A 15,672-nucleotide genomic window follows, 5' to 3' on the forward strand; every position below is an offset into this window, starting at 1 on the left:
CCTCGCATCCCTTTAGACATTGGTGTTCATTATAGTTATTTAGCTTATAACAATATTTTCCAACTTAGTTTTATTTGTTACTTGACGCTTTGTGGTCACAAAAGCATGTCTTTTCAAAGGGAGGAACTAGGGAATAATCTTTTCAAAATGTTAACTTCCTATTTCAGATTTGTGTTTGATAAACTAAGTGCTTAAAGTGTGACTTTGGGTGGCCCAAAGTGCGGATTTTAGTAGCCTAAAGTGCAAATTTTGGTGGTTCAAAGTGCCGATTTTAAGGTTGAGGGAAGTGCAGATTTTTATGATTAAATAAATCACTTTCTTAACAGCTTAAGAGTGGTATATTTAGTCTAAAAAAATGCAGCTTTTTGGGCTCAAAAGGGTGCAGATTTTGAGCTCAAAATGTGCATAGTTTGAGTGTAAAAAACTACAGGTTTTGAAGCTCAAAACACTGCCCTTTTGTGGGCTTTGAGGTGCAAAATTCAAGCTTCAAAAAATACAGATTTTAAGAGATAAAAACTGCAGTTTTTATAACAACTTCATTTTATGGATTTTTTGTGCCATTTTTCTTAGTTTGAAACCTATCTCTCTTAGGACCTAAAAGTGCATATTTTGAAACTAAAACATTATAGTTTGAGAGGTTAAAAGTGCACTATTTCTAAGAGCGCAGAACAACTATTATAGTTTGTTAGAATTGTTGTTCTTTTAGTCTTAAAAAGAATGCGTGGCTTAAATTGTTTGTTCCAAGTAAGACCAAATACTTTAAATTTGAATTTGCAAAAAAATATATTTCCTTTTTCCTTCTTATCCATATAAATTTATCACTACCCTTTTATAAATCTACTAGCTTCTTATCTTTTAGAGCTTATGAACGAATTTATTCATTTTTGCTATCTTGTTAGCCTAAGTTTGACAATAACCATTCTAGTGGCTCCTTAAAGGATGCTTAACGCTTTCTTTATGATAATAAAATTTCTTACCTAAAATTACACGAGTTAAATATACCATTAATAAGGGTTAATCTTAGAATTATTTAGTTCAATATTTAGATTTTTTTTTTACCTTTGAAATAATTAGACGTCAATTTTAAACCTTAAAAGCTAGAGGTAGAACAACCTTGAGTTGGATTACCTCAATAACTAGATAAATTTTTATATTCTTTAAATCACCCTTTTATAAAGAAATTATGTTTACTATTATCATTATTGTTATTTCCAGATATTGCTAAAATATTTTAATATCTTAACATGTCATTTCAAGATTTTAGATATGCAAACAGGTTCAAATACAGGGTACACATATATATGTCACACATATATATGTCGTACATATAAAGGTATATACTCTATATTTTCTTCACATAACCTAGTATTATCTACTATCTCTTTTACTAATGTTATTTATTTATTTTTATAATTTATAAATGCCTACACCTAAATATACATATTACTTTATTACACATAATTTATCATCAACTTATCCCTACATGTAAAAAGAATGATAAACATTCATATGTTTTGAACAACTTATATGTATATATTACACTTCATAATAAATATATTTAAAATCACAAGCCTTTATATAATATTTTGACATTAGTATCATTTATTTTATTTTATTTTAGAAAATTCCAATTTGTATATTTTCATTCAAATTACACATCACATATTACTATGTATTCACACCCAACTACTATCTTATTTTATTACGTCTTAATTCTATTTATAAATAAAACGACAAAATTTACATCCTTTAAACTCCACAATTATACATCTAAGTTAAGTTCAAATAAGATACATCTATTTTTTACATATAAATTTATCATACATTTAAGTACATTTATTTATTTTTACAATATGATAAAATACTACCATTAAATCTATTTTATAAGACTAATATATGTCGTACCTTGTATTGTACTCTTTTCTTAAATATAATAAAATTTACTTATCATTGATTTTAAAACAAATAAATAAACACGTTTTCCTAATTATATTTTCCTAAATTGAGTTTAAGGACTATCTTCGGATAGGCTCTGAGGGGTGCTTAACACCTTCCCCTCGAGTAATCAAAACCCTTACTCAGAATCTCACTGGTTTCGCAAATCAAAACAGAGTTTACATTTACATATTTAAAAAATGGTTTTCCTAATATTTTCCTTAAAATTTAGGTGGCGACTCTAAAACAAACAAAGCAATTTTTCCAAAATCAAAGTGTCAGCCACATTATGTTGTGAACTGTTTCGGCCGGTTCGAAATAGGGTGCGACAGCGTGGCGACTCTGCTGGGGACTTACTTAGGTTTTAACCTTAGAAAAACTCAATTTAGGAGCAACATTTGTGATTACGTGTTTATTTTTTCAGCTTGCTATTTATATATTGTTTTGACTAAAAGGTCGCAAGTGAAATCCAAGCTTGTGTTCCTTATTTGTTTTAAGACACTACTTGTTACTGTTTTCCCTACATTGTCATTTGCACATTATATCGAGTTTTGGCCGTACACGCACACACTGTACACTCGAGGGGGTGTTCCTACACTCCTCCGAAACTCTCTTTGGATTCCTTAGTTTCAGAGTTGGTGCAGTTAAGATAGTGCACCTTCTCGCAATTACTCAGTCCACTCTCAATCATCTAGGAACATAATCTTACTCTTAGAATAGGTCATGTTGCATAACCTTAGGCAAGACAGTATACGGTATTGTCGTTGCATTTAGGAAACCACCCAAATGTTAATGAGTTTCTTCTTTAAAACTCGAGACATAAACTTTGTGTGAAATTGATATAAATTATCCAAACTTAAACACTTAACAGATTTGGAGCAAATAAGCTCATCATACCCTTTACCCTTTCTTTCAAATGCAAATCAACCAAAACCTTCCTGATATCAGGATGATGACTGAGGTCCCCCCGAACTTTGAAAGAGTGGTGGGGAAACATCCGAGTGGCCTACATAAATGAGATTATGCTACACTTAGGGTCGTTAACTGATCTGCTGAATGTGGAGGCAAACAAGTCACTCATTACTCTAATGATTGAATTCTGGCAACCAACAACGGTGACCTTTCAGTTCGCAGATTTTGAAATCACACCAACATTGGAAGAGATAAGTCAAATTGTTGACTTACCGTTGGCTGGCAGAGTACCTTTGGTCCTGCACACTACGTTAGGAATCAATTTTCTCCAGTCTTTGGGTTTGAGGGTAGGCTAATATTTGCGAAGAGTTGATGAAGGATGGGTCAAGTTGGATTATCTGTTTAAAAGGTTCGGTCGTCGAGATAGCTATGATAGGTTCCATCGAGAATTCTTCATCTCCAGGGTTGATTGGGAAAGACTCAGGGCTATTGTCTTCGTGACGACCTTTTTGGGTATTATGATTTTCCCAAAGAAAAAAGGGTGTGTCGACATCAACCTACTGCCTATGATCATCTTCATGTTTAGGAGACCTATTAGAGTGACCATCGTACCCATGATCTTGGTAGAAATATTTCGATCATTATCCCTTTGCTCTAGAGGATATGATCACTTTAAGGGAAGTAACTTGTTACTTCAGATTTGGGTGTTGGAACACTTTTATCAAAGACATGCAGAAAATGGCGTTGAAGCAGACTTACGCAACAAAATCAAAAGCCATGCAACCAGATTGAGCATGTGGGATGCCCCGAATGATGAAGATGGTTGGCGCCTTTTCCTGACCCACGTCACAGGGAACCGCATTCAGTGGCGACTACTTTGGGTCCATGGCCGAGCTTTGTTGAGAACTAACCAGGCTTATTTTATTGAGTTGATTGGGTTGGAAGGCTTCCAGCCCTACGCACCTTTAAGAGTCCTACGACAGTTTGGGATTACCCAAGACGTTCCTCTATGGTCAAATATGGCATTGATAGAGGTCAATTATGAAGGAAGAATTTCGATCGAAAGGATCGCTGTTTTGGTACAAGGATAGTGCGGTATTCTTGACTCAAACATGAGGGTTGAATCGTGGTGCACTCCTGAATATTATACTTGGTTTATGATAGGAGGAATTCTCGCTAGGCCTAGCTATGAGGGAATATTGGGGTTCACGGACACTCAAAGGTCAAATCAAATTGGCATGGAGCTATTAAACCTCATACACATCACTACGACCATGTATCAGCAAGTGACCCCATGGTCTATCGACCATCTCATACAAGCAGTTGATGATGAACCATATGAAGAGATGGAGGAAGACCCAGAAGAAGATCCTAGAGAGCCAACTGAGGAGATGGAAAAGGATCTAGAAGAATACTCAGAGCATGACCCTAATTTGTATGACCTTAGAGATGGAGGAGTGATGCATATAGAGGATGAACATGTTCCAACAGTAGAAGACGCTCACTCAGAATATGATTCCATAGGGTTTGATGAAAGGGAAGATTCAAACAACTGGGAATGGAAAATCGACCAATCTCCAGAGTATCACCCGGGTCCTTACTATGATGTGGACGATGATGATAATGATGATGATGATGCTCCAACTTGGTCGTAGATCATCTTTCTTCTTTGAATTCCCTCACAAGTTTCTCAAAAGGCCGTATGACCTATCCCTCTTGTATGCCTTATGGCCACCCTTGTACTTTCATTTCTTCGGCTTCTGACCGCCTACATCGTTGTAATAGCCAAACCGTAATCAATGAAGTTATGTTTGCTCCAAATCTAAAATGTGTTTAAATGGATCATTTATTATCAAACTAATTGCAACGTAGGCTTACCTCAGGCAAAAAGAGGTTCTTTATTAAGTTGCGCTTTGAATGTCACCGAATTGGCGTATATATGTGTTACATCTACTTATTTGTTACGGCTTTCAATATTTCCCACACTAACATAGTTTTATTTTTCTTTGTTTTCCTTTCTTTATTTATCTCCAAAAGTACGTTGATTTGTGTTGACTTGCAAACTGGCTGACTCACGATACAACCTTCGATCAAAAAGAAAGATGACTGATAAAGACGACTTCAACGCTGCTGCAAACATAATGATACCTATTGAGAACCCCGAAGGTTCTCGAAACATGATGGACATCCAAAATGAAGAGAAAATGGCTCACATGGAGCAAGAACTCGAGATCTTAAGGGAAGAATTACGCCAAGTGCGAGACTTGGCCAAACTATCGGCTACCACTTTCCCTACTTCAAGACGCTTATCTACTTCGCAAAAGATGACTTGCCAAATCAGCCAGAACAAACTCAATGCGCTCCTACTCACGGTCAAGTACCACCAGCTTCTCCAACCGCGACCCTACCATACCTACAATGCAACAGATACTTGGGGCACATGTCGCCGCTCCGTATGAGCCACATGTTCCACCTGTATATGCCGCTGGGGCTCCAACCTTTACTATGCCAGCTGTGGTTAATGTCCCATACGAGGTCGATCAATATGAAGAAATGGAGAAAGATGCTCGGTTGAAACAAGACGCGTCGATAAATGCCCAGCTTCAGGGTCTGAGAAAAGCCTTGAAAAGCTTTCAAGTCTCTAGGGGGACAGAGAGTCTGGATTATGATGACTTGTGCATCCATCCAGACATTGACATGCCAGTAGGGTATAAACCACTGAAGTTTGACATGTTCGATGGAAATGGCGACCCTCACGCACATTTAAGGGCATACTGTGACAAGTTAGTCGGTGTAGGGAGAAATGAGAAGTTGAGGATGAAGTTGTTCATTCAGAGTCTGTCTGGAAAAGCATTAACCTGGTATACCCGCCAAGACCCTTGCAAATGGCGTGACTGGCAGGAAATGGCCGAGGACTTCATGACTCGTTTCAGATTCAATACTTAAATTACTGCTGACAGATTCTCATTGGCCAATATACAGAAGAAGCCATCTGAGAATTTCCAGGAATATGCACGACGTTGGAGAACTGAGGCCGCGAGGGTGCAACCACCACTAGATGAGAGTGAGCTCTCGAAGTACTTTATTCGAGCTCAAGAAGGTATCTACTTTGACAAGATGATGTCAATGATGGGTCAGAAGTTTGCAGAATTGGTCAAGATGGGAGACTTTATAGAGGAGGGTGTTAAATCTGGGAAGATTCAGTCTATGGTCGCATTGCAAGCTGCAAGTAGGGCTATACAATCAGGTTCCATTGGCGGCATAAAAAAGAAAAGGGAGGATGTTTCAGCTGTCACTTACCAACCAGGAGGACCATATCACCGATACCCCAATAATCCCCAAATCGTTGCGCATACTTCATACGTCCCAGTGTATAATACCCAACCACACTATAAACCACCCCGAGCACCAGCATACCAAAACCCTTCAAGACCATATGTCCCTATCCAAGCACCAATTCACCAAAATAGACCAGCATATGCACCGAGACCACGTCCAAATCCTGAAGCTAGAAATGCTCGTGCTTACACACCGATTGCTGAACCCTATGCTCAATTGTTTGAGAGGTTGAGGACAGCGGGAGTGCTGCAACCAGTTGAAGGAAAACTTCCTGATCCAATCCCTCGTAATTTTGATGGGAACAAGAGATGTGCTTACCACTCGGGAGTCCAGGGACACGACACAGAAGATTGTTATGGTTTGAAGAACCAGATCGAGTCTTTGATTAGGAGAGGAGTAATCAAATGCACTCTAGCACCTCCCAATGTGAATAACAATCCCTTGCCAAACCATGAGAATCGGGAAGTGAACATGGTTACTCTAGATGACGAATATGGGTCCTCCGACTATCCAAACATAGATGAAACTGATGCCATGACATCTTCGGCGCAACCTGTTATCACTGTTCAACTAAGGGAACCTCTGACTGTCCAAACATATCTTCCAAGAGTTGTAGTGACCACTCTAATTGCCAAGAAGCCTGAGTATGACACCAAAGCAGTCCCTTGGAACTATCGAGCAAGTGCCAAGGGCAAGATGATCGACACTGCCGTGGCTCAAGGGATGACTAGGTCGGGGAGGTGTTATGCCCCAGAGGACCTAAATCAAAGAGTTCTCGGAAAAGAACAGAATCCAAAGAAGAATATTACCGATACTGAAGCCGCAGAGTTTTGGAAAAAGATGCAGTCTAAAGACTATTCGGTTGAAGAACAGTTGAAGAAGACGCCAGCCCACATATCTATTTGGTCTTTGCTTATGAGTTATGAAGCTCATAGGAATGCTTTGATGAAGGTGTTAAGCGGAGTGATAATTCTAAAAGAGACCACAAGTGAGACCTTAGCTGCAACGATTGGAAGAATAGTGGAAGCTAACAAGATTTCTTTCCATGATAATGAGTTGCCCGCAGAAGGGGCTGGGCACAACAAAGCGCTTCACATCGCAGTCAAATGTTGTGATAAGATTGTGACTCGAGTTTTGATGGATGGTGGCTCTGGATGCAATATTTGTCCTTTCACCACTCTGAGAAATTTAGGTGTTAATATGGGAGAGAGAAAGGAAAGTCGTGTGAAAGTTAGAGCCTTTGATGGAGCACAAAGAAGTGTCATCGGAGAAATCTATCTCACATTGCAGGTGGGGCCGGCTGAATTCCCCATTTTATTTCAAGTGATGGATGTATCATCCAACTACAATCTGTTGTTGGGAAGACCATGGGTTCACATGGCAAGAGCGGTTCCTTCCACTCTTCATCAATGTGTAAAGTTTGAGTGGGGTCACACAGAAGTTACCATCCACGGAGAACTCAGTCACCCCATTCATTCTGTTAATTCTATACCAGTCACCGACGAGTTAGACGGAGCCACTTTTCACACTTTGGAAATCATGCAAGCTATAAGGGTCAATGAGGGAGCAGAGCCCGAAGATACCAAGTTGTCAAGTGCAGCGAAAATGGTTGCGTCAGAAATGTTGAAGTATGGATATCAGCCTAAGAATGGACTTGGACCTAAGTCCAATGGCATAATTGAGCCGATCCAGTTGAGGCATCAGAGAGGCACCAACGGACTAGGATATGAGCCTGCCTCGGGAAGAGACTGTCACGGGTCAAGCGATACAATCTTTGTACCAGAACAATCTTCTATTCTAGATCAAGCTGGCGTTGATGACATCATAGAAGGATTAGGCAATCTGTTCGTGGCCATGGCCGGAGAAGAGGAAGGGATAAATCTCTACAAGTTGACCATTCGTGATGCCAAACCTGGAGAAATCTTGCAGAATCGGATTCGGTCCCTTGCATTTTTACTTTTCTATTGTATTTGAACTACGTCCTGACCTGATTCCGCTTGGATACGTAGGCAGCCTGAGTCAGGCCCGGTCATTGCATTCTATATTTTCCACTTTCCTTTTGTATTCGAACTACGTCCTGACCTGATTCCGCTTGGATACGTAGGCAGCCTGAGTCAGGCCCGGTCATTGCATTCCATTCCATATTTTTCACTTTCCTTTTGTATTCGAACTACGTTACGATCTGATTCCTATCTTGGGGATACATAGGCAGCCTGAGTCAGGCTCGATCGATGCATTTTTATTTATTTATTTATTCTTCTTTACTTACCCTTAGGAAACACTTCCTCATAGTTAGCGTAACCTCAGAATGCCGAAGAATATTGATCGTCGCAGTGTCTGCAAAAGAGCTAGGAAAGCTTCATCAGAAGGATAAAAGCTATAGGAGGACTATGTTGGATATAGTCAACAAAATGGAAAGCGCGATGGACTTCGGAACATGTCATAATCTAAAACGCTGGAGAATTACTATATATATATATATATATATATATATATATATATATATATATATATATACCTAATATATACGTAGTATACTTATTTTTCTAGAAAAACAAGCTAATTCTCTTCAAAAAAAAATATTTTTTTTTCTACTCATCCACCTACCAAGTCTCTAGGTTAAGAAACTATGTGCGGTACTGACAAGGTGTCGAAGGATTCTAGTGACGAGGCTTCAGTCCATAAGTCGATGCAAATCAACACCCCCTCCCAAACTAAAATTTTCTTTGAGTGCAGGAACACAGGAATCAAGAAAATAACATCAAGTTTTGGGGCATGACCAGACAATCCATTCGACTTCTCACAATCATGAGCCAGAATACTCTTTCCCTACTTTATTTCCCCGAAGTACTTCAACTTGCATCTTATGTCTTAGAATATTTCATTTAAATTTTTGCAGGTACGCTCAAGATCCGGATCAAGTGCTGAAGAAAAGAGGATCCTCATAGGAAAATAAGATAGTTAGGTTTCTTTCAGAATAACTCCACCAACTGGAGATTGTAATCTAACCTCATCAACAACTCCGCCAATCGGAGACCACCGTCTAACAACGTCAAACTCCGCCACTTGGAGGCTGTACATAACAAACATCATCAAACTCCGCCAATTGGAGGCTGTACATAGCAAACATTGACCGAACTCCGCCGATCGGAGCCTGTATATAAGCAAAGAAGCAACACTCCGACAATCGAAGACTAACATTGTAGCGACGTCACCGAGGCTCCACCGACCGGGGGCATGCAAGCATAGCGACACTGTCATACGCTAACAATAATATTTTACATTACAAGCTTTACACAGCCGGATACAGGCTTTACATTACAACAACCCCGCCAGCCGGAGGCCTTACATTACAAGTTTTACACAACCGGATACAGGCTTTACATTACAACAGCCCCGCCAGCCGGAGCCTTACATTACAAGTTTTACACAGCCGGATACAGGCTTTACATTACAACAGCCCCGCCAGCCGGAGGCTTCACATTACAAGCTTTACACAGCCGGATATAGGCTTTTACATTACAACAGCCCCGCTAGCCGGAGGCTTTACATTACAAGTTTTACATAGCCAGATGCAGGCTTTTACATTACAACAGCCCCGCTAGTCGAGGGCCTCTACATTACAAGTTACTTTGCCTACATTACACTCACAACACAAAAAGAGGCGTCAACAGTCGTCTGAACATCTACACTCTGCTTTTTACATTACTATTTCAATTTATAATTCTTGAACCGCAACAGGTACTTTTCACCCTTTTACATGTTTTGCAGGACAAAGCATTACAACGAGGAACTCCCTCTAAGCAGCAAACTAGGGCAAGTTAGTGCAATGTCAAGCATCACTAGCTACGTCAAAGATTCACTTTCAAAACTCGACTCAACTCGATTTTCAGAAGTTCAGATTTAAATTTCACTTATAGCTCTTTCATGTCTCAGTTCATTGTAACTCGACACCGGGCATTCTTTTTAAAATTCATCTACCATGAGTCTTTAGTAGAAATTGCTACGGAGCATCTCTCATACAAGTTTCTTTAGAACTGTATCTCATCCCTCTATTCGTGCAAATCTCTTCATACCTCACCACCGAAAGATTTCAGTATTATCATAATTCAATACTGGGGCAAATTTTTAATAAAAATTTGCTATGTTCTCGAACTACATGTGGCCTGATTTCTCATGAAACCTGAGATATGTACGAAGCTCGGAAGCCAGAGTTCGGCCATAACTCCATAAACATTCTTGTCAAGTTATTGCTCAAAGTGTATTTCGTGGGTCGCCTAAAATTGGATTGTGTCAATATTTCTTTGCCCACGTCTTCTTTACTCTCTTCCATGGACAAAGAAAGGGGCAAGCTGTTGACACCCAATTTTGGCTCTCCACATTTAACTATAGTTATAATTATAATAATAATAATAAAATATATATGTTATGAAATTTTTTCATAGGAATACAAAAATTTTAATTACTTATTTGACTTGATAAATTTATTTCTTAAATGTTATCTCTTATAAAAATTATATATATTATATTACTACTTACTTTCTCATTTTTTTTAAATAAATGTTGTTCTTCTTAAGAATTGAATCTATTTTGATTCAAATATAATTCCTTTTGTCGCAATAGATATTTTTCGTACATTTATTAAAATTAGAAAGCTTAGTTAATTGATGATTTATTAATTTATATTAATTTAATTTTAAGAGTGACTAATTTTATCAAATAAGCTAATCTTGCAAAATAATTATCTCTTATGGCTATTTAATAAAGAAAGTAGTTATAATTTAAATGAATTTAATTTGAACAAATTTGGCAATCCAAGTCTCCTTAAACCGGCCAATCCGTGTATGCCACGTAAGTGAGCACATGGATTGTGCTTCTTTAGCTTAAATCTTGACCCTACGATTAAATCTAACAGTCCTAGTTAATTGAGCTTTTACCATTATTTAACATATATATATATATAACTTTTCCTTTTAATTTTCTGATTTATTTTAACCGTCCGATCGTTTAAATTAATAAGACCTTTTTCTTTTCCCAAAATAGTACAATCCCAATGCCTCTGTTCTTCTTTCTTTTCCCAGATACACACCACTTCATCTCCCATCAACCTTTCTCCTCCTCTGCCAAACGTTTCTACCTACAGACCACCGGAAAATGGCAATTTTCGGTGGTTTTCAATATATCTCCCTATCCTCTATCAATCATAGCCTCCTCATGTCAACTTTACATCCCTTCCATAATATTTTCCTGAATCGAAACAGACCTCAAAAGCCACACCATCGCCGCTGCCACCACTGAAAAGGTGGAGAACGTGAAGGACCATCGGATTTGGGATCGTTATCCTTTTAATCCGATGGTTGTGAGATTGGAACCCCCAATCCGTCACTCATTCTTTCTAATCAATCTGAAAAGAGGTTGATAATACTTTCTTCCCCTTCATCATTATTCCTTTAGATTTGGCTTCCCTAGAGTTCAAAAAAAATTTGAATTCTTGAGGCCCAAATGAAGTTTACGATTTGTCTATAAAAGGAGCCATTTGGTTCCATTCGGAAAAAAAAAATGGATAGGAACGAGATCGGAGAACAAATAGAAAAGAGGGAGAAGACATACTTCAAGCATTAGGTTTCATAAAATTTTTGTATTCTTTCATCTTTTCGTTTTCGATTTTGAATTCGAGTTCGAGGAATTTAGAAGTTGAATCTTGACGTCAAATCTCTAGTTTGTTGCTCAACATAAGGTAAAATTATTTTCAAATCTTGATTTAGTCTTAAGTAATGCATTTTATCGATAAAAACTAGTTGCACTTTATTTTCTCTTTTGTAAATATTGTTCTTTACAGTGTCTTTTCTTGCTTCCAATATATGGTATTTGCTTTAGTTGTTGTGATTAGGTAGTAAGGATGTTGCTGACCTTATGTTAAGAATTGCAATTTTTGAGTTTTGTTATTTTTATTGTCTTACTTCATCTGTGCTTTCTGCGTTCACTTTTAGCTAAAAATCTTCAAGTTAAATAGATTGAAATGTGATAGTTGTCCATATACATGTATGTCAAATGCCTTTTGAAGTGGTTTGATGAATATTTGAATATTGAAAATATCTCCTTCGATCACTCAAATTCTGGGAGTAGTAAGTATTCGCCCTGTTTTAGTTTTGAAATGGTAGCATGTCACTTTCGTTATCGTTTTGTTTTGAATCTACCAGATTGCTTTAAATATGAATTAATTCCTAAATGACTAAGTCGGTTGTTCGATTCTATGTCTCTGTTTTGTTTGGGACTTGTGGGTTTTAAGGTTAGTGATGAATAAAAGAAATTTTAATTATGCTCAGTACATGTGAAATAGTTCACAACCAGTAGCCTTTTTTTTTTTCTTTTTTTTCTTTTTCTCTTTGTCTATTTGGTGTATGCTCAGTTAGTAATGGTCCTTGTTCGTTGTCCCGTGACGCTTTCATGATGCTTCTCTTATATATTAAAAACAAGCATGTCTAAATTATGCTAGATATTGGCGGTTTAGATATCTGGATATATGATAGAACAGGGACAATTTCATCAAGTGATTGCCTCATTTTTTTCATTTTTAGACTAAAGTGCACCATTTACTTTGCTGAAAATTCTGGGGATTTCAGTTTGTACGTAGTCGATGTGTCATCTTATTACGAATTAGATAGATTAAGTTGCTTTGAGCTCTACTTAAATAACTAAATCAAGGGACCAATATATATTTGTCTTCCATCTCTCACTTGATAAGCAAATATTTTGTAAAGTAAAAAAAAAAGAGATAAACATCCTTACCCTAATGTTTGTTAACTGTCATTGAACTTATATGCTAAATTGATTTTGAAATCATGTTCTATGTAGTTTTGTAAATTTGATGTATCCTGGAGTGATTACACATGAAGTTCTTTGTCCTCTACGTAGTTAGACAACTGGATGATTCATTTTTTTTGATAGGCATTAGACAATTTTGATTTATCTTAATGCGTCGAAATTTGGTTGAATCACATCACATCTTATTTCTAATTTCATTTTAGTCTTTTGCTAAAAAAAAGACTTAATCAAAACTCTAAAAGTTTGAGTTCATACCTAATCATGGCTTACTCCTTTCATTGTGTTCCGTGGATGTCGTCTTAGTCGACTAAGCCAATTCACGAACTGCTCAAGCCGGAAACAATATGGTTAATTTACTTTCATATTCGCCTCTTGTTTGGACCATGAAATGCCTAAAAGAGGAAGAAGAATGAAGTGTGTTAGACAATTAGTATTCTGCTAGCTAGGAATTAGGAGGTACTATTTTATGACTTACTATTGATATTCTTACATATTTAGTGAGTCATAAAAAATTAAAGAGTAGATTCGTTGGACAGCTACTCCCCTGGCAGCTTCATTACACAGTGTTAGGACAGTTAGGATCTTTGTTTAAATTAAGAAAATGGTGAGAGTATTTGTATCATTCTGTTCATTGATTTAATTTAAGGTTGTGCTAATTTTTATCTTTTTTTTTTTTGCACATGTACACACGGGAGCGCATTTGGAGTTGTGATACAACTCCGTTCATCTGTCCCAAATCAGATTTGTGCTCATCGATACATTATAAGCTCGTGTCTAGCAGCCTTTATCACATCAATAGTGTCCAACGCTTCCTTCTCGCTTCCTTCTCGTTTCAAAATTTCATGTGCCTTATATACATACCTAACATTTTCCATATTTTCGTATTTATGTTTATGCTTGCTTTTATTTTGTTTGGTTTGGAACAACTAAGATCGATGGTGAAGTATAGTCGCTCACCTCGCATCCCTTTAGACATTGGTGTTCATTATAGTTATTTAGCTTATAACAATATTTTCCAACTTAGTTTTATTTGTTACTTGACGCTTTGTGGTCACAAAAGCATGTCTTTTCAAAGGGAGGAACTAGGGAATAATCTTTTCAAAATGTTAACTTCCTATTTCAGATTTGTGTTTGATAAACTAAGTGCTTAAAGTGTGACTTTGGGTGGCCCAAAGTGCGGATTTTAGTAGCCTAAAGTGCAAATTTTGGTGGTTCAAAGTGCCGATTTTAAGGTTGAGGGAAGTGCAGATTTTTATGATTAAATAAATCACTTTCTTGACAGCTTAAGAGTGGTATATTTAGTCTAAAAAAATGCAGCTTTTTGGGCTCAAAAGGGTGCAGATTTTGAGCTCAAAATGTGCATAGTTGAGTGTAAAAACTACAGGTTTTGAAACTCAAAACACTGCCCTTTTGTGGGCTTTGAGGTGCAAAATTCAAGCTTCAAAAAATACAAATTTTAAGAGATAAAAACTGCAGTTTTTTATAACAACTTCATTTTATGGATTTTTTGTGCCATTTTTCTTAGTTTGAAACCTATCTCTCTTATGACCTAAAAGTGCATATTTTGAAACTAAAACATTATAGTTTGAGAGGTTAAAAGTGCACTATTTCTAAGAGCGCAGAACAAGTATTATAGTTTGTTAGAATTGTTGTTCTTTTAGTCTTAAAAAGAATGCGTGGCTTAAATTGTTTGTTCCAAGTAAGACCAAATACTTTAAATTTGAATTTGCAAAAAAATATATTTCCTTTTTCCTTCTTATCCATACATATTTATCACTACCCTTTTATAAATCTACTAGCTTCTTATCTTTTAGAGCTTATGAACGAATTTATTCATTTTTGCTATCTTGTTAGCCTAAGTTTGACAATAACCATTCTAGTGGCTCCTTAAAGGATGTTTAACGCTTTCTTTATGATAATAAAATTTCTTACCTAAAATTACACGAGTTAAATATACCATTAATAAGGGTTAATCTTAGAATTATTTAGTTCAATATTTAGATTTTTTTTTTACCTTTGAAATAATTAGACATCAATTTTAAACCTTAAAAGCTAGAGGTAGAACAACCTTGAGTTGGATTACCTCAATAACTAGATCAATTTTTATATTCTTTAAATCACCCTTTTATAAAGAAATTATGTTTACTATTATCATTATTGTTATTTTCAGATATTGCTAAAATATTTTAATCTCTTAACATGTCATTTCAAGATTTTAGATATGCAAACAGGTTCAAATACAAGGTACACATATATATGTCGTACATATAAAGGTATATACTCTATATTTTCTTCACATAACCTAGTATTATCTACTATCTCTTTTACTAATGTTATTTATTTATTTTTATAATTTATAAATGCCTACACCTAAATATACATATTACTTTATTACACATAATTTATCATCAACTTATCCCTACATGTAAAAAGAATGATAAACATTCATATGTTTTGAACAACTTATATGTATATATTACACTTCATAATAAATACATTTAAAATCACAAGCCTTTATATGATATTTTGACATTTAGTATCATTTATTTTATTTTATTTTAGAAAATTCCAATTTGTATATTTTCATTCAAATTACACATCACATATTACTATGTATTCACACCCAACTGCTATATAATTTATTACGTCTTAATTCTATGT

The 15,672-nt window shown here is 36.4% G+C and overlaps 1 protein-coding gene across 1 annotated transcript; it reads left to right on the top strand.

The window, feature by feature from the left end:
• The first annotated feature begins 4,949 nt into the window (after nucleotides 1–4,949).
• LOC125823480 (uncharacterized) lies at nucleotides 4,950–8,160 on the top strand. Its single transcript, XM_049502857.1, has 3 exons — nucleotides 4,950–5,102; nucleotides 5,275–5,687; nucleotides 5,808–8,160. Exons 1-3 carry the CDS (start codon nucleotides 4,950–4,952, stop codon nucleotides 8,158–8,160), a joined length of 2,919 nt encoding a protein of 972 aa, XP_049358814.1.
• Nucleotides 8,161–15,672: the final 7,512 nt, after the last annotated feature.

This window comes from Solanum verrucosum, unplaced genomic scaffold, assembly GCF_900185275.1.
Source record: "Solanum verrucosum unplaced genomic scaffold, falcon-dt-bn FXZP01000012.1, whole genome shotgun sequence".
NCBI classification, from domain to species: domain Eukaryota; kingdom Viridiplantae; phylum Streptophyta; class Magnoliopsida; order Solanales; family Solanaceae; genus Solanum; species Solanum verrucosum.